Genomic DNA, 24363 nt, shown 5'->3' with positions numbered 1-24363 from the left:
CGCACCCAGAGATGCTGGGAATTGAACCTGGCACTTCTGCATCCAAAGGAAACCCTCTGCCACCAAGCTACAGCCCTTCAAGCTGTATTAAGTTCAAGCGCAAGTCAGTTTTCACATCACACATTTCCTTTTATTTAACACTGTGTCAGTTTCATGAAGACATCAGGGTCTATTAACATCACTACAGTTCAGAGTTATATTTAGACAAACTAAGAGTGATTTACAAAAAATGGGGCAGAGGGAGGGGAGAAACACCAATTAGATTTCACATTCTCCGGGACATTTTTTCTGTAGTTCTAGTGCAGTCTATTAAACTAGTCAAAATGCAAGAGTAGTGGCAGTGTTTGCACATTATGGGAAACCATATGTAACAGCTTATCCCTAGAGCGCAGAAGGTTCCTTGCACTTTGTTCCTCCCCTCTAGCCAGTGGGAGCAACAAACCACAATCCCTGGGCTCAGGGACCGTGGTTCGTTTCACTCCAAACAGAGTAGGATGTCAAGCCAAGCTTTGCTCTGCATTTACCAATCACAAATTGCTTGAGCAATACAAACAAATCATCCCAGGTTTGGATGCACTGCTAAGCCAAGGACTGTGGTTTGCTGCTCCCAGTGGCTAGAAGGGAAGAGCAAAGTGGAAGGCAAACCATTAACCATGGTTTATTGTGACATGCAAACTGAGCCAATAGGTTATTGTTAGCAGCACTTTCTTGGGGGGAGGCAGCAGCACTGATGGGGGGGAGGGATGAATCTAGTAAGGAAACAAATCTATGGGAGAACAGGAAAAAACGGACACTGGAATGTGTGCCTGATCATTGGATCTGATAACTAAAGGTCTCCTCGCTAACTCGGTTTAATTTTTGATCCCCTCTACATTGTTTATTCTGGTTAAGGAAGTTCTTCATAAGCGGGGAGAAGAAGCCTTCCACACCTCTGCTGGTGGGCAAATACTGTCTGAAATAATTTGTCAAACCCAGCCGATCTTTCCTCCTCTCGCCTCTCGGCCACTCAGATCAAGCGAGGAGGAACCAGGAAGAAGGAAGCAAAAAACAACTAGGAAAGGGCATGGGGGAGAGAAACAAGCAATTCATTTTGTTTTAACTGCCCATGTATAATTTTGGACAGAAAGGCACGTTAGTCAAACCCAGAATGTCAGACAATGCATCTGGCCCAGTATGCCCAGAAGTAGTAGAGATAGTCCAACTCTGGTCAGTTAGATTCCATGTTATCACACACAAGCCAAGCGAAATGTAGTAAGCCCCTTCCAGCTATAAAGGCAGCTGGTGTACTGGAATCAGGCATGCCGGAAAGAGCAGCCACAGCAAGTACTTGAACTGGGCATGCTGAAAGACATTTCGGTGGGTGCAGCCCTCCAATTCTTCCAGTCGGTTTCTGGCCATGAATAGAAGGGGCCACAGGCCAGCGGAATCTACCACTCCTTGCTGAGAATCCAGGGTCGCTGCAGCAGGGAGGCATGGCAGAGCTGCAAAGCATCACGGAACCAGCAGCATATCTACCAGCTGTTGAAATTCTGCCCAGTTTTTGAAAATGTACATCTGAGTTTCCCAGAGAAGGTTCACCAGGATCACATCGCTCACCTCATCCAGCATCACATCCAGCTCCAAAGGAGGGTTGAACCTGCAGGAGCCAAGAATGAGTTAGGGTGTTGCAAGATGGGAACGAGAGCAAGAGTTTGGCCTATGCCTGGCAACTGGAGATGAAAAGGCAAGATAGAAGGCAGAGGCAATGGAAAACAAGACAGAAAACCCAATGCTCAAGAGAGTGCTATGGTGCAGTAGAGATGCAGTTAGAGATCCCCAAAGTGCAACGGGTGCAAGGCAATGACAATCTCTATCAGGGGCTCTGGCAGGCAAACTCTTTGGATACCTTTAACTCCATGGTATTTTGCCAGATGCAGTCACATCAGTGCTTTCAGTTTCCTTTCTTTTGCTCTCAGGTGCAACTGATACAGCTGGTCAGGAAGAGGTAGCGCAGTCTCCTACTTGACATGCCCAGGCTGACTTAGTAGCTTCATCAGGTGATGGAAGGGGCCAGTGGGGTTTTAGCTTTCCCCGTAAATGCGTCAAGCCTGCCCCAGTTCTTCAGCCTGAACCACATCCCACAGTTAAGGTCTAAGCTCTTGACTCACCCAAACCCTCCCCCTTCTCTCCAGACTTATCTTCTCAGTTAACACCGACCACCTGTCTCTGGCATGATTAGGTAATTTTAAACTCTGGTCTTCATGGTTTTACATTCCTTCTCTTTGCTGTTCTTCAGATGGTAATGCACATTACTTCAAAAGCACGGTTGCACTCGGGAGGCCCTCACTCTGCTTCTGCCCCAAAGTCTTTCTGCCTGCTTCCAAGTTCACTCCTCGACTGCACCTCCATATAATGCAACCCAGAGCACTTTCACTCGGCCTAAAGCTGCCTCACAAAAGTGCTGTGAGGAAAGGACTCGCCTGTGTTGCGCAGGTGTCCCAACTGCACAAACCCCCTACATATAAGCAGGGGCTTCTGTGTTAAGAATTTTGCTGCAGAGAGCAGTGTGCAATGTGTGGCTGTTACAGGAAACAGACCAGATAGTGGGAGGGGGGCTGAAAGTGCAGCCCTGCTCCACTGTCAACACAGTTATACCCTACACAAGAATATTACATGAACTGGGCAACTGCTCTCAGAGGGCTATCAAGGCAGGGACAGATTATCCTTGCCAGAAGTCTGCTTGCTTGCTTGCTTGCTTGGACTGCATAAAATCAGTGCCTCGGCTGACTGCTGCTCTGGAAAGGCAAAATGTAACCCACAGCTGCAGTAAAGCAGAGATGGTTCTAGGATAGGGTGCCTGCTGTGGTTGCACTGCAGGGGGCACCAAAAGAATGCTGCAGAACAAAGTGCGAGAGGCGGGGAAGGGGGTTAACATGCCACAGGGTGCCACTGAAATTTGAGGGCCGAAAGTCCGCCACTGAATAAGGTTCTGCTGTTAGCTTACATAATTAGCAGAGGCACAATCCTAACCATCTCCTGGTTTAGTACAGTGGTGCCTCGCAAGACGAAATTAATCCGTTCCGCGAGTCTCTTCGTCTTGCGGTTTTTTCGTCTTGCGAAGCACGGCTATTAGCTGCTATTAGCGGCTCAGCGGCTATTAACGGCTTAGTGGCTTTAAGAAAAAGGAAACAAACTCGCAAGAACTCGCAAGACGTTTCATCTTGCAAAGCAAGCCCACAGGGAAATTCGTCTTGCGGAACGACTCAAAAAACGGAAAACTCTTTCGTCTTGCGCGTTTTTCGTCTTGCGAGGCATTCGTCTTGCGAGGTACCACTGTATAACAGAAGATGCTGCTTTACATTGAGTCAAACCTTTGATCCACCTAGCTAAATGTGGTCTACAATGACCAGCAGTGGCTCTACAGGGTTTGGGAAGGGGAGGGGTCTCTCTCAGCCCTTAACTGGAGATGCCAGGGATTGAACCTGGGACTTTCTGTGTGCAAAACACACACACACACACACACACACACACACACACCATGCATAGCCTCTGAGAACCGGAGATTCAAGGGTTCCACCCGTGCTCTTTCCAACCTGCACAGAACATCAAGGTAGACAAGTCCTATACCTGACATAATGGGCATCTATCATCTCACACCAGGCTCTTGCACGGTTCACACATGGCCCATCTGGATCAGTGCACTGCAAAGAGACATCAACGCAATTAGGAAGAGACCCATCCTATGACTCAAATACCCAGGACTACAAGGTAAAAGAAGGCTAAGACAAAACAAGCAGGCATTGCACAAATATGGCTTGGAGGGGAAAGTTTTCTCCTAAACACAATGCTTCTAGCTTAGCCGCAGAATACAAGAAAATGCACTGTTTTCCCTAAGTAGAAACAGAATTTTTTTTTCAGAGCCTTCATAATATTCATAATATTCTAACGTCTGTATTGTGGCAGCGACTTGCAAATCGGGTCACGAAGGAAAACCTCGGAGTCCATTCACTTCAGCCAAATTTGTCCTTGTGAGTCTACAGTGGTTGTGCTTGCATGTCACATTAAAGCAGGGGTAGCCAGGATGACACCCTCCAGATGTTGCTTTGACACTTCCCCAGAAAATTTTGTTGAAAATATTGGGGTGGGGAGGGCTCCTCCAAATCAATGAATTGACTTTCCTTAGCAATGAGACCCTTATAATAGGATCTGGAAAAGGGCCAGAGATCAGTGGTAGGATGTCTGATTTGCAGTCCAGTCCCCATCATCTCTAAGCAGGGTTGTGAATGTCTCCATCTGAAACCCTATAAGGCAATTCCTTCACCTGTATTGGGAGTCTGAGCTGGTAAATATATTGCTACCTTCCCATCCCCAACAAATGAAGACGTTCTCTGCTAACATCTGGCTGTTCCATTCCACTGATCCATCCACATCTAATACTCACGCAGTCCACCACCAGCTTGCCCAGTTCTTTAGCCCCATAGACAGTCTTGGCCAGCTCCCAAGGGTTTGAGGGGCGGAAGACATCCACAGAGCTCACAGGGACCTGTGGTGCCTTCCCAGTCCCGAGAGAGACCACCACTCCCAGCTTTTTCACCTTGTGACCCTCACCCTGGAAGAATGGGAGGCAAAGAACATCGGTTAGCAAAGCTGAACCTATTCCAAAGCTGTATTTTGTCATCTTTTAAAGCATTAACACCTAGTATTAGTGTGCAATGTATTTTACACTTGGTGCTGTTGTAGGGCTTTTGTTTACTGCATTGTGTTATTTGCTGCTAAAAACTGGTTGCCCATTCTGTACTTTGTATTTTTTTTTTTTTAATCTGTACTTTGTATTGACTAGGATTATGTTGCATCCTGCTCTGGGTGCTTTTAGCAACGGAGGAAATGCTTCTTCTGTAGGAGCCACAACCCCCAGAATTTTAAGTGCAATGAGGAGTGCCACTTAAGCTTACATTCTGGATTAAGATTTTGTTGCACTCGTTGATCTCAGCCATGGCATCCATGGTGGGGTTGTTGGCCAGCAGACCTCCATCCAGAAAGCGTCCAAAGGGCCGAAAATATGTTGGGGCAGCTCCGCTGGAACGAGCAGCCTGCCACATCAGCTGATCTGTGAGGGGGAAACAAAGAAAGATGTGACTTTCCCTCCACAGACTAAACTATGTGCATCCAGCTGATTGCTAGGACAAGATCTGCTGCTACTAAGAATGCACATAGTACTGCAGGGCAGGGAGGGAGTCTGTGCCCCTCTAGATGTTGCAAGACTACAGGTCCCATCATCCCTGACCACTGGCCATGATTGTTGGGCCTGATGTTAGTCCAACAGTATCTAGAGGCTCACAGGTTCCCCATCCCTGCTTTAGAGATTAAAAAAGCTTAATGTGCATACATTCTCTCAATAATCCACATAACAAGAATAATCTCTAAAACACATCTGCATTATTATCCCCATATGAAAGACGGGAGAGCTGAGGCCCCTATTAGCTGTGGGTTCTCCAATGCCCAAGTGACAAACAGTGGATCACATCCAAATGACTAAGCAAACACCAAGGGTTCAGAGAACTTTCACAATGACAACCTAGGAAACCTTTTAAAGGCGGCAACAGCAAATAAGGACCAGGAAACAATCAGAAGAATGAAACAGACTGGCCAGAAGTGGCGTAAGAGACAAACTCTGATGCTATAACACAGCTGGCAAAAGCTCATGGACAGAGTGGAGAAAAGGATGAACGACTGTGATTGCACACATTTACAACATGAAAAGTAGGAGTGGACTGACTGTGCCAGCCAACATCACAAATACCTTTCCTGCACAAAGTGAAATGAAGGCAGGGGATATGTTGGTTGGAACGTGCACAGCTGGATTCCAAAAATACAAGATAAATCCATCGGTAGATTTTTAGCCCAGACAAATGAGGGAACACAATCCTATTTCTGAGACTGCACCTAAACCGTTGGAGAAAGAATAGCAGAGGATGGGTCACTTATCCCGCACTGCATGGTATGCTTCTACTGTGGTACCAAGTACTGCTGGCCACTGTTACCTGCTCCATAAGCTATTTTTTTGGAACAGAAATAACCTCTGAGAAGAGAGGGATATGTACACTGTTGCATTCACAATTGCACAGGGTTTATTTTGGTGCAAGTACACAAGCTAGGAAGACTGATCTGTTCCAACTTCACCCAAGACGTGGTCCATGCTATATGGAGATCATCATAACATGTATGATCAGTATTGATTGGAGACACACACAAAAAAAACGAGGAAGGGGGAGGAAGAATCCTTGAGTAGGAGCTTGCTTTTCTTCAACAAGCAACTTGACTCCACAAGAGTGCTGTGCAAGCGAGTCTTTTACCTTCCGGCCTGGTCAACGCTTGAAACAAACCCGACGACATGTAACGGGATTTGCCTCTTCCTTCTGGAGGGTTGTAATTCCGGAACAGGTGGAGCTCAGCAGGCTGTCGGTCGCATAGCGTCGCTGTCAACATGAGTCTGTAAGGGATTTTGAGGAATGAAGACAAGATTTCAGCTTGGTTGTAAGGGGAAGAGGCTACAGAAGGTACCAGGTTCAATTCCTGGCATCTCCAGTAAAAGTATCTCAGGATATCTGTTGCTCCAGAGAACAGAACTTAGAACCAGGGAAGCAAATGTCCAGCTGAATGCAAGGAGGAGATTTCCCATGGTAAGAGTTGTTTGACATGGAACCATCTCCTTGGAAGGTAGTGAAGGCCCCACTGGAGATAGCTGGTCATCTGTGTCAGTGATGCTGTAGCGGCAGCCTGAACAGGGGATTGGGCTCATTAACCTCCAAGGCTCTTCCATCTTTTTGATTCTTGTGACTTTGGGCCTAACTACCAACCACAGTAGACTGGCCAATACTGGGCTAGACACTCAGCACATGGCAACTTCACATATTATTTTTATATCCCACCTCTCTTCCATGGGATTTTAAGACAGCACCACCAGGCAATCCTCCCACCTTGCACTGAGGTGACCCAAACCTGCTTAGATTCAGCAGAGTAGCAACAACTTTATTATTTGTACCCCATCCATCTGACTGTGCTTTCCAGTCCTGCCTCAAACAGATAAATCATAGATATGATCTCCCTCCTCCAGGGACAGAAGATCAGGAAGCCATCATGATAAAGGGCAAAGACAGCATCCCTCTGGTTTTGGCTCAGTGGAGGTCTAGTCCATTAGGGCAAATGGGGCACTGCCCTCCTAACCTCAGCCTGGCCTTAGTCAGCCCCCACCTGCCTGCCTTCTGACTTAAAACTCACCCTGGATGTTGGATTCCTTCTTAGTTTCATCCCTGTAGAAGGGAGGGGGGGGTCGGGGACAATACTAGAATTAGTCAGCGTGGCCTGTCACTGGTTTGGAACCGCCTATCAATGGGTCCAGCTCTGCCCACAGTCCCCTCCCCCCCCCGCCTTCCTCCATACTAGTTGCAAAGGGCACCAGTCACCGCTGTTTTACTTACTTGGGTTGCTTGACATCCGTCATTTTGGTATGCTCTCCAAACTCCTTCTTCAGGAATTCCTCAAGGGGCTCTGACTCATAGGGCCGCGACCCTCGAAACACCTCGTCCTTCATGCGGAAGTACAAGCAGCGCATGTATTCCATCGGCTTCCCTGAGAGGCAGAAGGGCATTAGTGTTACCCCAAGGCCTGTGTGTGTGTGTGTGTGTGTGTGTGTAAACACACACACACGTGCTGTTCAGGGCTGTCTTAAGCATATGCGGCGCCGGGGTGCAAAGATCCGACCGGCAAACACCCCCCCCCCCAGGTTGCCCAGTCCCAGGCGCACAGGAGAGCAGAGCTGGCCGGCCGCCTCAGCGTCTCGCTGGCTCAGTCACCCCCGAACTCGCAGCACAGAGCCACCCACAGCAGAAGAGCCTGCCACGGCTCTCTTCCCCGGACTCAACTCTTGAGCCCCGGATTCTCAGCCTGGTGCCTCTGAAAGCCCGGTGCCCAGGTGCCCCACACCCACAGTGCCTATGGGTAAGACGGCCCTGGTGCTGTTTCCTCCTCCGTAATGTTCAAAGGGCATTTGGAGTGCTTGGAAACCCAGAAAATAACTTTTTGCGGAAACACGAAGACCCATGCTTTGCTGCAATATACAAAAGCAGCCATAAGGATGATAGAAAAAGTGGGATAAAGGTTAGTGGAGAAGACATGGAAGAGAAAGGGGCAGAATCACCAAAGAACAGGATATGGGTTATGTGCCTCCCCTATCTGCAAAGTCTGCAAAAATCCAAGCATTGTAAAACCAGACTAAAGCAAACATTTGGGTAGATTAGGATCAGAGTACACACAGTCAGCTTTGCCATGTGGCAGCTTGGAGAGAAATGCGAAGCCCACTTCCAACCATCTCTCGTCAAAAGCAAACCCCTTGCTTCTTGAATTATCCATCAGGTCTTTTTCAACCTTGCACCCTCCAGATGTTGCTTGACTCATAATTCTTAGCATTTGGCCATGCAGGGGCTGATGGGAGTTGGGAGTCCAATAGCATCTCCCAGCCTGGGGAAAGCCGCAGTAAGTCAGGGCCACTTCTCTCACAGATGGCAGGAACAGTCTTTTAGGCCAGGAAGATATCCAACACTCATCCTTTCTCTTCCACTCCAGAACTCTTCCCCCACCAGGTAGGGAGATTTCCTCCTCCACCTGTGGACCCACATGAGCACTCTTTCCTTACCTAGTATAACAGACACTGCCAGGATTCCCCCTGTGCTCGTCCCAGCGACCCAGTCAAACAGATCCCGGATGGGACGCCCTGAAGCTCTTTCTATAGCGATGAGGAACTGGATGAGCACCAGGCCCCGGACACCCCCACCATCCAGACTCAAAAGGCGGTCTTGACTAGAGAAGGGGAGAGGAGAGGGAAGAGAGAAGAGAAGGAGTTCAATGTCCCCAAGGTCATATTCACTCCTAAGATTCAGGTGCCTCATGGAGCAACATACTAAGCATCAAAATATCTTCCCTGCCCTAGGTGAGGAAGAACTGTAGTTCTTGAAAGGTATGCTGAGGATCAGGTGTGGGGATATGACACTAAGCCAGGTATCCTAGTTTGTTTCTCCTGAATCAGCACACTCAAAGTACACCATTAACTGTGGTTTACTGTGATGATATGCATACAGGGCCGAGGTCTCCTCTCTCTTGAGTCTTCTCAGTTTTCACATCAGGACAGAGCATTGCAGACTAAATGAAGTCCATCTTACTAACGACACCCACTTACCTTTTTTTCCTCTCGGTGGCAAGATCAACCACATCTTGTTTTTTCAGCAAGGTACCAAGTGCTGTAGAGACATGGATGACGTCCTGGAATTCTAGGGAGGCAAGGAAAAGAAAGGCAAATATTCTGTTCAGCAGGATGTTTAGAAGCAGGTGCAGCAGATTAGGAACCTGAGGGTCTAGGAACTGAGTTCTCCCTCACCCCAATGGCCCTATGCAATAGAAGACAAGGCTCTCATACCTTTAATTGCTGTATCCAAGGAAGATACGTAGCAAGCACACAGTCCATTGCCATGACCATTATATCATTAAAAACATCCCTATCAAAAGGCACAGGAGCCCTGTCTTCTATTGAACATGGCAACCCTTCCTGCTTCCCCTAAAACACTTACCAGGAGCTACATCATCATTTGGCATAGCAAAGCAGAAAAAGAAGAGGAAGGAGAAAGAGCGGAAAATGACTGATACTGTCAAGACGTTTGTGGTCACAGAACAGGGATGGCAAAGCTAACTCCCATCATCCCTGGCTATGCTAACAAGAGCTGATGGGGAGCTGAAAGCCAACACCATCTGAAAAGCCACAACTTCTCTGTCCCTGCAATAGAGCTTAAGGAAGAATCCCAGCACTGTGCCATTAGCAACTGGCCATGGTTTCCCCAGCACAGCCGCACTGCAACAGGAAACCTTGGTTCAACCCTCAACTGAGACGATCACGCGCTCAAGTTTCACGTTTATTCCGACATGTAAATGCCTTCCCAGAGTGGAAGAAAAAGTGGTCCTAAAACAGTGATAGTGGAGCAGAGACACAGAGAGAAGCACAGGGCTAGCTAGCCTGTTACCTAGGTTTTGGTTAGTGCTCTTCGGGGGCGGTAGTCCTTCCTGGGAAGTGGAAGTAGTTGGTACTGATATGCCAGGTGGGTGGAAGCGGTCAATCCCTACAATTTTCAGCAGGTCTAAGAGCACCTTCCGATTGGCACCTTTGATATGGTGAGAGCGTCACATGCATTAGAGAGGAAAATCCATTAATATAAAGGAAATGGTCACCGCTGCCTGCTGTGAGTCAGACTAATCCCATGAACCTGGTTTAAAAAAAACACAGGGCTGGAGGTGGTTGCCTCAAAGGGGGATGGGGGTGTGGTTTGGCTGAGATTGTGGCCTGGTCCTCAGAATCCTACGCCACAGCTGGGGCCTTGTCTGTGCTCCTTAGGCCTGAGATTCTCACCGCCCCTCCACTGGGCAGAACAAATCTGTGCAAGAGGCCACAAGGTCACAAATGGGATTCTCCAAATCTAGAATTATGGGGTATGTTGCCAGCCATATCCTGATGACACACAGCTCTACTTCTCCTTTACACCTGTAGCTGTGGCAATGGACGTGCCGGACCATTGTCTTCCACCCACCTCCCATACTTCCCTTTCCCTCCCCACAGGTCCCCCCTCTCACCTTTGCTCATCCTGGCCGCCAACAACCCGGGTGTCTCCCCCAAGTCATTTGGGACATCCACATCTGCTCCAAACACAATAAGGGCCTTGATCATTTCTAGGTGGTCTTGCTGCGGGGAGGAAAAGAGCTTGTAAAGGGAAAGGTGTCGCCAGGAGCTCCCTCCAGCCTCAGCTTCCTGAGCTGGAATGCCGACCCGGCGGCCATCTTGGCAAACACACTGTGAGCTGCCAATATATCCTACCCAAATAGCTAGGTTTCTGTCTCTTCATGCAGGAGGATCACTTTAACTAGACGGGTTGCGTGCAGAGATACAGACAAAAATATTCAGGAAAGGAAGATTGAGGCGCTAGGATTGAGGGATGAGAAAACTTTGGCTCATGGGCCTCATTAGGCACACAAGGGTTCTAATTTGGCCTGGGATGTCATTTCCACCAAACTACACCCACCTGTCCTGCCCTTGATGCTGTGTATGTGATGCCTAGTGGGAGGCAGGGAAAGGTGTGGCCTTCACTTTGAAGTGCATTTGCAAGCAGCTTCCACTGAACCCACCTGGAAACATCCTTCAGATGTGCTGCTGTCACCTCATGTCATATTGATGCCAGGTGACAAGACTGCTTGGCTGCCGTGCCCCACCCACCAAACTTGGTCCATGGGGCTTTTGGAGATTAGGATCCGGCCCACCTGGCTGAAAAGGTGGCCCACCCCTGGGCTATGTCTACATATTGAACCAGAACAGATTGTTATGGGACCGCCTCTCCCGGTATGCCCCATGGAGAGCCTCAAGGTCCATAAATAGCAACACCCTAGTGGTCCCGGGCCCTAAGGAAGTTAGATTGGCTTCAACCAGAGCCAGGGCCTTTTCAACTCTGGCTCCAGCCTGGTGGAACACTCTGCCTCATGAGACCAGGGCCCTGCAGGATCTGATTTCTTTCCGCAGGGCCTGTAAGACAGAGTTGTTTCGCCTGGCCTTTGGCTTGGAGCCAATTTGATTCCCTCCCCCCTCTTTCTTTTTCCTTTTTCCTTTCTCCTCCTGTGATGAGGCTGCATTTTCATATGTTAATGTTTCAATATTTTAATGTTGTATTTTAATCTTGTTTTTAAGTTGTTTCATTCAACTTGTTTTTATTATTGCTTGTTAGCCGCCCTGAGCCTAGCCTTGGCTGGGGCGGACAGGGTACAAATAAAAATTATTATTATTATTATTATTATTATTATTATTATTATTATTATTATTATAACAGAAGAATACAAAAAGGGGGGTGTTCTCTGCAGATGTTATGCACTTTTCTCCTTTCTCCTCTCAGCCCCTGCCCCACCCTTCAGTTCTGGAAAAGCAAGCATCCAGCAGATGAGAAGCCCACCTTCATGGCCAGGTGCAGTGGGGTGTTGCCATCTGCCCCTTTCACATTTGCTATGGCTCCATTGGTCAGCAGCACCATGGTGCAATCAAAGCGCCCCCGCCGGGCAGCGATGTGCAGGGCCGACTCCCCGGTCTTGCTGAGGGCGTTCACTTCGCAGCCGTAGTCAATGAGGAGCCGGGTCATCTAGGAGACAAGGTGGAAAGGCACAAAGCCACACTTTGGATCACAAGCGCTTCTTCACCGGGACAGGTGAGGTCGGATTTATTTCAACAATAAAACGAACAAGGTACCTGGGGCATAGGGGAAGATACTTTTATGCAAATGAGAAATCGCCGCATGTATTTGAATAGGGCTGTGCTTTTTTTGATTATGTTTTTTTTGAAACAATAAACAAATATTTAAAAAGGAAGATAGCTAGGATTTTGAAAACCCTAGATTTAAGGCCAAAGAGAAGAATTATTGCTCTGAAAGATGAACCCATGCTCATAGAAGCGCAAAAATTATAAGTTTAAGGCTCCTGCCTCAACTCACACATTATCTCACCAATAAAGACAATGTACAGATTTCACACATTGTGCTCGCTTATAAGGCTGGTTCCATCTGCTTCCCTCTGAGCAACAAACTCAACAAACACAACAGAAAGAGGGACACCCAATTCACAGTAAATGTCTCAGTTACCATAACAATATACAGTTTTTCCGCTTAACTGCCCCCTTTGGCACGTGCCTTTCTGCTTCATCACATTCTGTTTTGCTTTTGCTCTGCCTCTTGTGTAACATAGGATACTGCAGCCTTGTATAAGGGCTTCTAATACAAAAAGTCCTTCAGGAGATCCAGCTTCCTTATAGTGGGGTCTGGGAAGCTCATGTATAATTTAATGTATCCAGTATTTTAATTTTGCAGGAAATGGTAAAAGGTCCTGTCTATGTCAGGAAAGCCTGTATTATGGAGGGGCGGGTTTGCAGCCATGGGCTTGTCTTAGAAATCTATTTTGTACAACTGTGAGGCTGTTTATGTTTGCAAACTCCCACAGCACAGCCCTGTAGAGAACTTAATATTTTGGATACCCAAAGCTCCACAAGGCTAAATAAATCAGATGACTTCTCTCTGTGCTGATAAAAGCACTACAGTGCTTGTATGGAGATAAATATTCTAGATTTCAGGCCCACCAAAATATTTACTCTAACTGTTACGTTTATGTGAAGAAAAAATTAAGTTAAATACTTGGAAACATTTCAGTCCTACGGCCTGTGATATCCACTTTGAGCATCCTTGCTCCCTTGCTTCTCTTCTCCTGTCCCATAAAACAATGAAAGTAATTTTTTTCAGCTGGCATTGGACTCTGAGGAAGCTGGTTCTGTGTTATATTTGTGATTCTTGCATGTTTTATTTTAAGGTTGCTGTTCTCAAACCAATCTATGACCTTATAAACTGGGGGGTTACTGCCTTTTTGTTTGTTATTATGTTGCGTATTTTTGCGTTTTTATATTGTAAACCACCCTCTGATCCTCGGATGAAGAGAAATATAGAATTTTAATGAATACATAAATAAAACTGTAAATCACCTGAGACTGGGAGTCATATGGGGAGTGTCAAACAATCGAGCAAAAATCAGTTTACAAATGGAACTCTAAAAACCAACTCAAACAAGGCCGTCAAAATAATGACAATACTGGCAGCAAGAGCAACCAGTTAATAAAAATGCCACCCAAGTTCCCTAACTAACTCTAAATGCCATGTTGATTAATATCTTTATTGTCCTTCTAAAAATGAAAAAAGGGTTAGAATCTCTTGGGAGGCAATTCCACATAATGTCTGCTGCAACAGAACCCCTATTACTCTCCACAGTCACCATTGGAGGAGGACTCCAGCTGGAGAGGTCAGGAAGAGGATAAACAGGTCCATATGGAACGGATGCTCTCCAGATTATTTGGACTACGACTCCCATCAACCCATGCTGGCAGTGGCAGATGGAAGTTGTAGCCCAACAAGGTCAAGATGGGGAAGGCTGCTTTTAGCACCAGGAAGAAGTCGGCAGGTACAAGCTTATCCCATTTCTGACATATGCTGGCAAGAAAAGACATGCCACCATCCCCTCCCCAAGCATCTTAGTGCCATGCAGATATTAAAGACCCAGGAGCCAGCAAGCCTACACACAGATCAGAAGGTCAGAGATGGGGAATGGAAAGGAGCTCTTTGTGGAGGCATGACCAGGAGAGCAAAGCAAAGATGTCTAGCCAGCTAGCAGACTACCCGCTTACATCAGCATTTCTGGCCCAGTGGAGTGGCGTCGCTCCATAGCGTGGGTCTAGCAGCTGAATCTGGCTGATCTCCTTATCAAGAAGGGCCTGAGCACATCTGGAAGAGAAGAACAAGAAGGAAAAGAATAAAGGGATACGACAAACACCTGCCTGCTAACTGCATGGATCCCTGAATATTCAGTAGGTAGGGGACACTTCCAAGGCTCCATTAAGCAGCCTGCTGGTGTACACATGCAAAAGAAGAGTGAAGCATGGTGCCTTGGGCCTTGGAAGTGGCAGCTGTGCCAGCAATGGCTCCAAGGAAAACCGGTCCAGGTTTAAGCCCACTCCATGGTTCAATCAGGGGACGCAGGTGGCGCTGTGGGTTAAACTACAGAGCCTAGGACTTGCCGATCAGAAGGTTGGCGGTTCGAATCCCCGCGATGTGGTGAGCTCCCGTTGCTCTGTCCCAGCTCCTGCCAACCTAACAGTTCGAAAGCATGTCAAAGTGCAAGTAGATAAATAGGTACCGCTCCAGCGGGAAGGTAAATGGCGTTTCCGTGTGCTGCTCTGGTTTGCCAGAAGCAGCTTAGTCATGCTGGCCACATGACCCAGAAGCTGTACGCCAGCTCCCTCGGCCAATAAAGTGAGATGAGCGCCGCAACCCCAGAGTCAGCCACGACTGGACCTAATGGGCAGGGGTCCATTTACCTTTACCTTTATGGTTCAATCATGTATCCTTTTAATATTGTACTGTTAAATCGGGGTGGGGCAGCTGTCTCCTAACATCTCTCAGCACCCTTCACAAACTACAGCTCCCAGAATTCTTTGGGGGAAGCCGTGATTGCTTAAAGTGGCCCCACAGTGCTTTAAATGTGTGGCATGAACGTTGCCATTTCTTCAGGCAACTCCGAAACATATTCGTTATGAGAAAAGGTGGTTTCTGTTTAAATGTGTTTCAGATGTTGGCCTTGTTTCCTTGCTCACCACCTTGGGCTCCTTTGGGAGGAAGTGGGCTGGGGGAAATAAAAATATAGTTAATGCAAAAATATAGTTATTAGCAAAAATTGTTTTCTAGCACTCTTATCCAAATGAAAAAAGCAAACACACCTTTTCTGCGAGTGTTTCATAGCAATGTGGATGGGGTAGCCGAGTGCTCCCATGTTGCTGCACTTAGCATTGACCTTCAAAAGGGCATGAACAGCATCTTCTTTGCCCAGTTGGCAGGCCAGGTGCAAAGGGCTCTTTCCTTCATCATTCACATGGTCCAAAGCGGCAGTTGACCTCTTGCCCATGAGCTGCAACAATTGAACAATGTCACTCAAGTTTGGAGACTCTGAAGGATGGATAAGATGACTCAGCAGGAATACCAGACCAGAAATTGTGTATAGAAGAAAACTGGTGAATGGGCAAGGGCCACTGTCTAACCCTTCCCTCAAGCGCATCTACACACAAACACAGACACCAGAACTATGGGGCAAGCAAGGGATTGGGAATCTCAAGCATAGTTTTGCCCTTAGCCATGGAAGCAACATTCTTTTCATTTCATTTATTTATCACACTGGTTCCCAATTAGCTAAGTACTATGGACCCCACTTTTCAACAGCCAAGCCATGGACCCCCTACTTTGAAAAAGCTGATATCTCGTCAGTACACTGGCACCTCAGGTTACATACGCTTCAGGTTACATACGCTTCAGGTTACAGACTCCGCTAACCCAGAGATAGTGCTTCAGGTTAAGAACTTTGCTTCAGGATGAGAACAGAAATCGTACTCCAGCGGCGCAGCAGCAGCAGGAGGCCCCATTAGCTAAAGTGGTGCTTCAGGTTAAGAACAGTTTCAGGTTAAGAACAGACCTCCAGAACGAATTAAGTACTTAACTTGAGGTACCACTGTAATTTTTTTGTTATGTGAATGGTGTCGCCATACCCTCCAGAGCAAAACCAGGCTAGACGTCTTCCGGGCCACGCTCCTGCACAAGTCATGTGACCTACACGAGAGCAAAGCACCCAAAAGTGTGTGCTTTGGGGCGCCGTGCTCTCACACGATTTTGGACGCAGCGTTCTCCCATGAGAGTACAGCCCCCCAAAACAGGAAGTTCCAGACAGTTGATGGATATGGACCCCCAGGTGGCTTACATGGACCCTCTGGGTCCACAGACCACCGGTTAGGAACCACTTACTTACTGCATTTATATCCCACCTTTTTTCACCTAAGGAGCTCAAGGTGACATATATGGCTCTACTCTTTCTCCTTTAATCCTCCCCACGACCCTGTGAGGTAGTTTAGGCTGAGAGGGAGTGACTGCTCCAAGGTCACGCAGTGAGCTTCATGGCTAAGTGGGGATTCAAACCCCAGTCTAACACTCTAAACACTGAACAACACTGGCTCTGCAAGAAAAGTCCCATCAACTCATAGGGAACAGTCTCTCTCCAGACATGGAAAGTTCCTCTTTCCTCTGCTTCTGCACCTTTCCCTTCATTTTCTTCTTTCTACCAGGAAACCTACCTTTCTCTGTTAACATCCTCACCTCTATGATCTCAGGGTTGTTCCCTCGGACAGAGTAGTGGAAGACGGTATCTCCATTTTTGTCTGTGACATCAAGACGGGCGTGGCACTGCTCCACCAGCTCCCGCAGGCACTCCATGTCTCCCTTTTGGCAGGCCAAGTGCACCGGGGTGCATTCATTGTCGCCGCTGTTGCTGTTTATGCAGCTGCAATGCAAGATGGAGGCATTCTGGGCACACCACCAGGCCCAAGTGCAAAGCCAGCCGGAATCGCATACTCCCACCCAAAACAGTTTGCTTTGAAAAGCTCATTAACGTTACTTTGTGGAACAGCAAACCAAATTCTACTGCTGCTGCGCTTCCAATATAGCACGCATTCAGTGCTCTAGGAAAGATTAACATCTAGGATACAGGGTAAGATCAGTGACTGGAAGAACTGCCACCCCTGTCCTGTTCAATTCCAATAGGACAAGCCAGAGCCACTGAAATCAATCATTAGAGCAGGGACTTTTTGGGATCCACAGGCCTGATCCTTACCAGGTTCTGCCTCAAGGGCCAAGTTTAACAATTGAGCAGGGACACCCACCTGTCCAACTGTCCACTTTGCAAATCTATCCCAGCTCCCCTTTTAAGTGCTCAATCTCAGAAACTTAAAAGAGGAGCAGGAGGAAAGCTACAGAGCTTGTTGTTGTTTAAATTTGTATACCACCTATATCCATAGGTCTCAGGGTGGTTGACAACACAAAGGTACCATATATGAAGCATAAAACACACAATAAGTTTAATCAAAACACAAAGCACATAATAAAAACAAACAATTAACAATACTAATGTATACACACTAATAAACAATACACTCCCCAACAAAAGCCCCTAAACCAGTGGTTCCCAACCTTTTTTTGGCCATGCCCCACCTAAGCATCTGTAAAATCCTGGTGCCCTCCTCCCCCGTGACATATAATTCTTATTTATTCACGTGGAGGAAGCCTAAAAGGCCATTAACTGTTAATAACTCATTCTCAAATTGCCCCTCTTAAAATAAAATTGCCCCCCTGTGGGGTGTGCACCCCACGTTGGGAAACAATACTGCAGCCAAAAAATACAAAAATACAAATTGACATTTAATAACAATTTGAAACAACCCCACCCTCCAAACAAAACAGTTTTGTTAACCCTTAAAACAATAGTAAGTTTTTCCAAGTTTCCCCATGGTTCCCTTTTAAGTCTCCGAGTTTGGGGGCTTAAAAGGAGAGGAAGGGAGATTTGCAAAAGGCTTTAAGACTCCCATTTGAAATGCCCTAAACTAAGTTTGCAATATAAGTCATTCCCCATTAGAAGGAGCCAAAGCTCTCATACCTCAGGATGTGATTGTGACGGAAGCTCTCCAGGAGCCCAACCTCTACCGCTACATGAGCCAGCGACCAGCTAGGGTGGCTGCGAAAACAGTCCGTCAGTTGCTGCAAAACCTCCAGCTGCAAAGGATTGTGGGAACTCTCATAGAAGGGGCGCAACTTCTTTGCGTACAGCTCGTAGTGCTCAAGGGCAAATCCTTCGTGGTCTACCTGGAAGAGCCTACAAAAGGAATTTATTTAGAACGATTAGAGCCTGCTTCTCCAGCTTGCGGTGGGACTCACAACAAAGATAAAAACAATTAAGAAAAATCCAATAAAAGAATATGCCAGACCATAAACACCCACAACCCCCGTCAATCAGGAAGAACTATTAATGTTTTGCTGCTGCTGCAAAATATTTGACTTCACTCAAACTTAGCAGTCAAAAGTCCTATTGGAACAGGACAATTTTATACCCTCTCCAGAAGGTTTAAAGAGATGAACCAAAGCACACCTGAGGGATAGTTCGGTCGGTAGAGAAGAAGCCTCTTAATCTCAGGATCATGGGTCCGAGCCCCACATTAGGTGAAAGATTCCTGCATTGCAGGAGATTGGACTAGATGAGCCTTGTGGTTCCTTCCAATTCAGCCAGCCTGCTTGCCTTCCTACTTGCAACAACTCCAGGGGGTGGGTCTCTATGCCAGCTTTCTCCTCCCTAGTCTTGGTGTTGCCCTTGCAGAACTCAGCAGGGAGGAGGATGGCGACCAAACTGAAATAACTTGCCTCTGCCTGTCGTTGGCTCTGGTCTCCCTGCCTTCCACCCTACCAGCCCCAAAAGTCACCAGCCATCACTGTCCTCCACCCCACCTGCCGAACCTATGACCCTTCAAGAAGAAGAGGAGGAGAGTTTGGATTTGATATCCCACTTTATCACTACCCGAAGGAGTCTCAAAGCGGCTAACATTCTCCTTTCCCTTCCTCCCCCACAACAAGCACTCTGTGAGGTGAGTGGGGCTGAGAGACTTCAAAGAAGTGTGACTGGCTCAAGGTCACCCAGCAGCTGCATGTGGAGGAGCGGGGAATCAAACCCGGTTCACCAGATTACGAGTCTACCACTCTTAACCACTACACCACACTGGCTCTCTCAAGTGCCTGGTGGACAGTAACCATGAAAACCTATGCTATTATAGCAATGTTCCCTCATTCCTGCATAGTCCCCTTGATCCCCTTTCTTCCCAATCCATCCTCAATTTCACCCTCCTACTAGGAAGAGGTTTTGTATCAGAGTTTCTTAAGGTCTAAGGAACAGATTGAAGCTAAAATAAACAAGGTCTCCCTGCCACTCACCGGAAAGCAACTTTTTCATTATTGGGGTTAAGAAGAAGGCACTCCCAAGAGTGAGATGAACTTTTTTCATACAGCACTATCCTATCTTCAGACTTCACACGTTTCAGAGATGAATAGTCCGCCAGGGATACCTCCTTGATCCGGAAAGGGTTTGAAAACAAGCCGGTGACATTGTTTAAAGTGTTCATAAGCCGACCAAAGAACTGCATGTCTTTAAAAAGTAGTGCAAGCTGTCTTTGTTCAAGGCTGTGGAAAGATCAAAGTTCGAATTCAGATAATGCCATCATCATCCACTGAATGAATCTTCTTCTCAGCATAATCATGTTCCTGGTGATTAAAAAACGTTCATAATATTGAGTAGACTTCTACGCTACCTTTTAAAATAAAGATATCTACAGATCTATAGATAGCCAAGTAAGATAAAACGTTTTTATTCTTTAAAAAACAGCAAAAATATGTGATTAAAATAATAAATTAGAAAGAGCTGTAAATCTATTCCATTGCCTGATAACATTCCCATCCCTAAATTCAAAAATGTAATTCATCCCATTAAATATAAGATGTAGCAAATGAGTCTCCTAACTAGATTAGGAGCACCTCTGTCAGGAGAAATGTTTCCTTGTTATGTCTCCTTAATCTCTCAGTGGTCTTGATACCATTGACCAGCTGTCTGAGTTAGGGGTGAGTGGCCCTGCTTTGTGGTGGTTCTGGTCCTACTTGGATAGTCGTTTGGGGAGCGCTCTTCAGCACTGTGGAGCCTTCAATGTGGGGTTCCTCAGGGTTCGATTTTTCCCCCCATGCTGTTTAACAGCTACATGAAACCGCTGAGTGGTGGTCATCCAGAGCTTTCGATTACACTGTCTGCAATATGTTGATGACACTGCCATGTGGCAGTGAATGTGTTGGACCACTGTCTTGCCTCAGTAATAAACTGGAAGAGACCCAAGAAACTGAAGCTCAATCCATATAAGTCTGAGGCACTGTTAGTGGGTAGTTCCCTAGACCGGATAGATGGGAGACTGCTCACTCTTGATGGGGTTACTCATAGAAACCCAAGGAGAAGACCCCAAAACAGCTTCAACAGGACCCAGTAGATCCCTTCTCAATACAGAGGACTTGATGTCTGGGTCACAGACAAGTTTTATTCTAAATTTAGACAATAGAGAAGAGCTGCCTTGTTAGTTCTGAGGGGATTTCTTGACTTATTCTGAAACTGTTTTTACATCTTTCCTGGTAGGGAAGTGATTGTTGCCCAGTGAAAAAAAAACCCAGAGTTTTAGCACAGCTGTGACTAAGCAGCAGCAAAGACAAGGAGTTTGTGCCCTTTCTAACTCAGGTTCAGTTTCATGCATTTAAAATTCTTGTTTCTTCTGTATGTAAACATTTCCAAAAAATGCAAATAAAATCCATAATTAGCATTTTCATATTGCCAGTGAGTGGGTGGGCGTCTCTGTGTGACTGAGAAAGCATTGATTATATAGGGCCTACAAAGTATCCCAGTGTTGCTGCACTAATACTGAGGGGCTGAGAGAAAGTAGTGTACAACAATGTTGCCATGGCATGTAGTCCATTATTGTTACACAGTTTCTTGGTGTGTTTTTGTTTTGTTTTTAGAGAAATACAGGAGGGACTGTTAAACTAATGTAGCAGCAATGGGATGGAGGGGTGATTAATTGCTTTCCCATGAGGGAAAATAGGTGCATTCTTGGGCTGTTGCTGTTGGTGTGAAAACTTAAATGGGTATATTGGAAATATACAAACCCTAAAAATTAAGAGAGAATGGCTGTCTGTTTGACCTATGCTAATAACACTGCTCTAAATATTAAGAGGTATAATTTAAAAACCACCCAAAAAATGCTGTTTAAAAACACTGGTTGCTTTTTAACTGAATCTTGAATGAAAGACCTACTGTAACATAAAAGTCTAGATCATGAAACCAGAATTATTTGTACGGTTTAGGGTTGGCACTAAGCTGGGCGCACTTGTCTTTCAAAATCTGTGTGGCAAGCAGAAATTCAGCAGGTTAAACCTGCTGACATTCTGCTGGTCAGACATCTTATTACCTGGTGTGCAGCCACGGATTTATTTTTGAGTCCTCCACCCGATCAACAAAACAGGATATAAATTTGAATACGACACAAAGCATATACAAAGTTTATGCAAATTGGTGCCTACTTTTGTGAGTGGGGTGGGGAACCCAAGACATGTAGAGTAGTGGGCAAGAAAATACTAGAGGCACCCCATACGGCCAGTGGTTGGGACGATGGGAGTCCAATAACATCTTAAGGGCCACAAGTACTCCGTTCCTGATTTAGTACAATAGTACTTGGCTTGCAATTTGGAAATCCTAGCTACAAGTCTAGAATCATTATAGCTCAATTAGTAGTCCACCAAGAAGAAATCCTCCAGCTAGTTCCTATACCTCCCTTATAAAACTAGTTTGTGTGTAGTGTATCCTGCTTACTGTGCTAAGCACAATTGAAATTCTGTGTAGCTCAGCAACTGGCATTTTCTCTCATCACATGACAGAGGAATATCTGCTGGGGTGCAGAACCTGTGGCCCTCCTGATATTGTTGAACTACAACTCCAATCACCTCTGGCCATTGGCACTGCTGGCTGGGGCTCATGGGATTTGGAGTTCAACTATATCTAGAGGGCCACAGGTTTCATAAATTCCTGGTGTAAGGGAAAGGCAACACATTCATAATATATCTTCAACATATTGGAGCCTACTTTATTAACACCCCACCCAGGATGATCTGTAAGGAGACACATTTATATTCTTTCCACTAACAACTGAAGATCTATTTTGTATTAAAAACATTTCTCCAATGTGCAGATAAACTGTCACTTATTTTATGCAGCTTCTGGGTAATTTTCAATTGTATTTTTGTAATGTTATTATTTTATTTATTTAAGGCATTTATATATTGCTTAATTATTAAGTCTAAGCAGTGTTACCGTTGTTCATTTTTGTATGCTTGGTTTGTACTTTCTCCAATTCACTTTTGAGTGTATAACGTGTATAAAGGAAAATGGCAAGTAAGTTTATGCTCATTAAGATTTTGTCCCACACCATTGCATGCTAGAGTGACCAAGAAACAGAACTGAAGATGAAGGGTTGGAGCTATTGAGATATGAGGTCTTTATTTAAAATAATAGCTAGGGTCCACCCAAAGCAGATAGTATGTTTAAACTGACATGTACACAAACAGCTGTTGTATTCCTACAAAGTAGGGAAGATAGCAAAACTTGCCCCTTAACATTGACCGAGAGGGGTGAGAGGTGGGCTGTCAAACTGATAACTAAAATAAGCAGTCTAACATTTTTGCATTTAGTCTTTCCTTTTTCATGGTTTCACTTCCAGGAGATAGAAAAGGCAAGCAAGAGAAGCAATATAATGTACTTATATTCACAATATAAATACATATAGAAGGAGGAAAGGAATAGAAAGCCAATTCAATCATATTAAAAACCAACAAAGAACAAAAATTGGCAAACTTTGGAATTTTAAAGTAACTTCCGTTTTGTTACTTCCTTCCACTGACTTTCAGAAAAGGTGCCGTTTTAATGTCTCTAACATTTCCATTTGCTCGACTCTTACACTTTTCTTTACAGTACTGAACCATGTTCATGTTTTCACTATGGCAATTCAGAGCCCCCAAAATCACATTTTCCTGTGGACCTTACACTGTGCTCAAAGTCTGGAGATCTTAACATGGTTTCCAACTCTTGCATATGTGAATCTGTCTTCCACTGTGCAACGAGCCAATTTTATAGCAGAAGTAGAACATTACCTTTTGAAGCCCATCAGAGCTGTACTATCACACATTTCCTGTACTTAACTTTTTAAAGAAACTGTACATGACATCTCTTGCATGATATTCCAAGATGAAATGCAGCATTGCATAGGTTCTGCCTGATGAAGAAAGTGTGCATATTCCTAAAATGAATGTGAAGTTCAACTAACAGATAAAAAGGTTGGTTACAAGTTCAAGCTTTTTGGTCACATCAAGTAGCTATCTGGTCACAACTCTTTTAATACTTCAAAAATATGGGAGGCTTTAAGCCTTACGTCTTCCACAAAATTACGCACAGCACATGGGGATATCACCTTATTTTTCTGGCAGGGTTCCTTTGCCTTTAGCAGCTGCTGGGCATGCAGATTTCCACTAAGATACAACTGTTTATGAAGGCCAGGAAAACCTCACCTGTTGAATGGCTGCTCGATTGTTTAACAGCAGCAACGACTTTTTCTACCTAAACTGGGCTGCTGAAATGATGAGAGTTATAATCATGAGTGGGCTTTTGTGTGAAACGACTGTGAGCTCAGTTGAGTTCTGGCACTGGAAGCAAATTCCCGGACTCAGAATGTGGTCAGAGGCGAATTGTAAAACTTATGTCTTTTGCACCTAGTTCCTGGAGTTCTGGTTTAAAGGTGGAATATGGAAAAGAAGTGCAATGGGCGATCGCAGCAGAAAATAAAGCAGAAAGGGGAGCTTCCCACCCACCCTTGCTTATCTTAGACCCAAGAGCCTTTATTAAGCCACTGAGACCCACATTTTAAGGACTAAAAAACACACAGAAGAGAGATCTACCCTTCCCCTGTCCTCTAAGACTTGTACTCACTCACCTCTTCAATTAGCCCCTACTGTACTCACCCCAACTACTACTTCCGCGAACAAATTCCGACAGTCTCACGTGATCAACGCTCTGCCAACCACAATCCGTCGGAACGACTCCTCCCCGCCGCTTAGCGATCACCTCATTGCTTGGCTAGCCAAAGGATCCGAAGGCGGCGCAGTTGCGTGCGTGCGGCCATTGCCTTCTCGACGTTAAGGAGGCGGAGCGGCCATCTTTGCCTCGGGCATCTGATGGCGCGGTTGGGACGCCGCCGCCATCTTTGTGAAGGGGCAAAGAGTGGCG

The 24363-nt window shown here is 46.0% G+C and overlaps 1 protein-coding gene across 3 annotated transcripts; it reads right to left on the bottom strand.

Moving 5' to 3' along the window:
• Window positions 1-108: 108 nt before the first annotated feature.
• On the bottom strand, window positions 109-24363 carry PLA2G6 (phospholipase A2 group VI). Of its 3 annotated transcripts, none has more exons than XM_082241357.1 (17): window positions 24071-24361; window positions 19437-19682; window positions 18115-18330; window positions 16782-16965; window positions 15362-15549; window positions 14273-14369; window positions 12012-12194; window positions 10651-10759; window positions 10047-10184; window positions 9212-9302; window positions 8672-8835; window positions 7458-7608; window positions 6333-6469; window positions 4932-5086; window positions 4421-4588; window positions 3607-3680; window positions 109-1636 (listed from the first exon to the last, which is right to left on the bottom strand). In XM_082241357.1, the coding sequence occupies exons 2-17, from the start codon at window positions 19643-19645 to the stop codon at window positions 1492-1494; spliced, it is 2409 nt and encodes an 802-aa protein (XP_082097483.1). In that variant the 5' UTR covers window positions 19646-19682; window positions 24071-24361; the 3' UTR covers window positions 109-1491. The 3 variants fall into 3 exon arrangements, with proteins under 3 accessions (XP_082097483.1, XP_082097484.1, XP_082097485.1); XM_082241358.1 differs by having other exon boundaries at window positions 24099-24361; XM_082241359.1 differs by lacking the exon at window positions 10047-10184 and having other exon boundaries at window positions 24071-24363.

The sequence above is a fragment of the Podarcis vaucheri genome (assembly GCF_965113315.1).
Source record: "Podarcis vaucheri genome assembly, chromosome: 10".
In the NCBI taxonomy this organism is placed as follows: domain Eukaryota; kingdom Metazoa; phylum Chordata; class Lepidosauria; order Squamata; family Lacertidae; genus Podarcis; species Podarcis vaucheri.
This window is presented reverse-complemented; position numbering and strand designations above follow the sequence as displayed.